Below are 2,269 nucleotides of genomic sequence, written 5' to 3'. Positions count from 1 at the left end.
TCCTGTGCCCGAGGGATTCTCTAGGCAGGAGTTCTGGAGTGGGCTGCCATGCCGTCCTTCATGGGATCTTTCAGCTCAGGGATGGAACCCAGGCATCTTATGTCTCCTGAAATGGCAGGCGGGTTCTTGACCACTAGTGCCACCTGGGACGCCCAAAGAAAGGAGAGAGCTGACAGAAACAAGAGATGGTGAGAAGAAGGTCTTTTCCACATCGCCTGGTTAGGAAAACCTGATTGACGGTAAAGACTGAGGACAGCGGACAGAAACAGGAAGGCAGCGCACACGGGAGGGAGTGCACGGAAACAGGAAGGCAGCGCACACGGGAGGCAGCGCACACGGGAGGGAGAGGGCGGAAACAGGAAGGCAGCGCACACGGGAGGGAGCGGGCGGAAACAGGAAGGCAGCGCACACGGGAGGGAGCGGGCGGAAACAGGAAGGCAGCGCACACGGGAGGGAGCGGGCGGAAACAGGAAGGCAGCGCACACGGGAGGCAGCGCACACGGGAGGGAGAGGGCGGAAACAGGAAGGCAGCGCACACGGGAGGCAGCGCGCGGAAACAGGAAGGCAGCGCACACGGGAGGGAGTGCACGGAAACAGGAAGGCAGCGCACACGGGAGGGAGCGAGGAAACAGGAAGGCAGCGCACACGGGAGGCAGCGGGCGGAAACAGGAAGGCAGCGCACACGGGAGGCAGCGGGCGGAAACAGGAAGGCAACGCACACGGGAGGGAGTGCACGGAAACAGGAAGGCAGCGCACACGGGAGGCAGCGGGCGGAAACAGGAAGGCAGCGCACACGGGAGGGAGTGCACGGAAACAGGAAGGCAGCGCACACGGGAGGCAGCGGGCGGAAATAGGAAGGCAGCGCACACGGGAGGCAGCGGGCGGAAACAGGAAGGCAGCGCACACGGGAGGCAGCGGGCGGAAACAGGAAGGCAGCGCACACGGGAGGCAGCGGGCGGAAACAGGAAGGCAACGCACACGGGAGGGAGTGCACGGAAACAGGAAGGCAGCGCACACGGGAGGCAGCGGGCGGAAACAGGAAGGCAGCGCACACGGGAGGGAGTGCACGGAAACAGGAAGGCAGCGCACACGGGAGGCAGCGGGCGGAAATAGGAAGGCAGCGCACACGGGAGGCAGCGGGCGGAAACAGGAAGGCAGCGCACACGGGAGGGAGTGCACGGAAACAGGAAGGCAGCGCACACGGGAGGCAGCGGGCGGAAACAGGAAGGCAGCGCACACGGGAGGCAGCGGGCGGAAACAGGAAGGCAGCGCACACGGGAGGGAGTGCACGGAAACAGGAAGGCAGCGCACACGGGAGGCAGCGGGCGGAAATAGGAAGGCAGCGCACACGGGAGGCAGCGGGCGGAAACAGGAAGGCAGCGCACACGGGAGGGAGTGCACGGAAACAGGAAGGCAGCGCACACGGGAGGCAGAGGGCGGAAACAGGAAGGCAGCGCACACGGGAGGGAGTGCACGGAAACAGGAAGGCAGCGCACACGGGAGGCAGCGGGCGGAAACAGGAAGGCAGCGCACACGGGAGGCAGCGGGCGGAAACAGGAAGGCAGCGCACACGGGAGGGAGTGCACGGAAACAGGAAGGCAGCGCACACGGGAGGCAGCGGGCGGAAATAGGAAGGCAGCGCACACGGGAGGCAGCGGGCGGAAACAGGAAGGCAGCGCACACGGGAGGCAGCAGGCGGAAATAGGAAGGCAGCGCACACGGGAGGCAGCGGGCGGAAACAGGAAGGCAGCGCACACGGGAGGCAAACCGCCCCGTGTCTGTCTCAAACGCATGGTGTGCGCTCAGTCGCTCAGTTGTGTCTGACTCTTGCGACCCCATGGACTGTAGCCTACCAGGTCCCTCTGTCCGTGGGGATTCTCTAGGCCAGAATACTGGAGTAGGTTGCCATGCCCTCCTCCAGGGGATCCTCCCAATCCAGGGATTGACCCCAGGTCTCCCGCATTTCAGGCGAATTCTTTTCTGAGTCACCAGGGAAGCCCAAATTTGTGGTATAAACATCAAATAGTTGGTATGTATGAACTGAAGACTTATGTATAATAATGACATTGTTTTAAAGATGAGCAAGATGCAACCAACAGCCGGGAAGAGTCGGTGGCACTGTCTTCAGTGTTTACAGAAAGACGCCCAGAGAAAAGTGCAGGCTAGTCAAACTCCCCTTAAGCAAGTAGTTCTCAGGGATTTATGAATGCATTCATTCATTTGTTAGATGCACATGACAAATTCCTTAACAATGGGGACAGGGCCTAAC

The 2,269-nt window shown here is 61.8% G+C and overlaps 1 protein-coding gene across 1 annotated transcript; it reads right to left on the bottom strand.

The window, feature by feature from the left end:
• Positions 1-219: 219 nt before the first annotated feature.
• LOC139036461 (putative uncharacterized protein ENSP00000383309) lies at positions 220-1,839 on the bottom strand. Its single transcript, XM_070471832.1, has one exon. The coding sequence runs from the start codon at positions 1,837-1,839 to the stop codon at positions 220-222; it is 1,620 nt and encodes a 539-aa protein (XP_070327933.1).
• Positions 1,840-2,269: the final 430 nt, after the last annotated feature.

Source organism: Odocoileus virginianus, chromosome 9 (assembly GCF_023699985.2).
Source record: "Odocoileus virginianus isolate 20LAN1187 ecotype Illinois chromosome 9, Ovbor_1.2, whole genome shotgun sequence".
Lineage (NCBI taxonomy): Eukaryota > Metazoa > Chordata > Mammalia > Artiodactyla > Cervidae > Odocoileus > Odocoileus virginianus.
The sequence above is the reverse complement of the archived record's forward strand: the minus strand, read 5'-3'. Positions and strand labels throughout refer to the sequence as shown.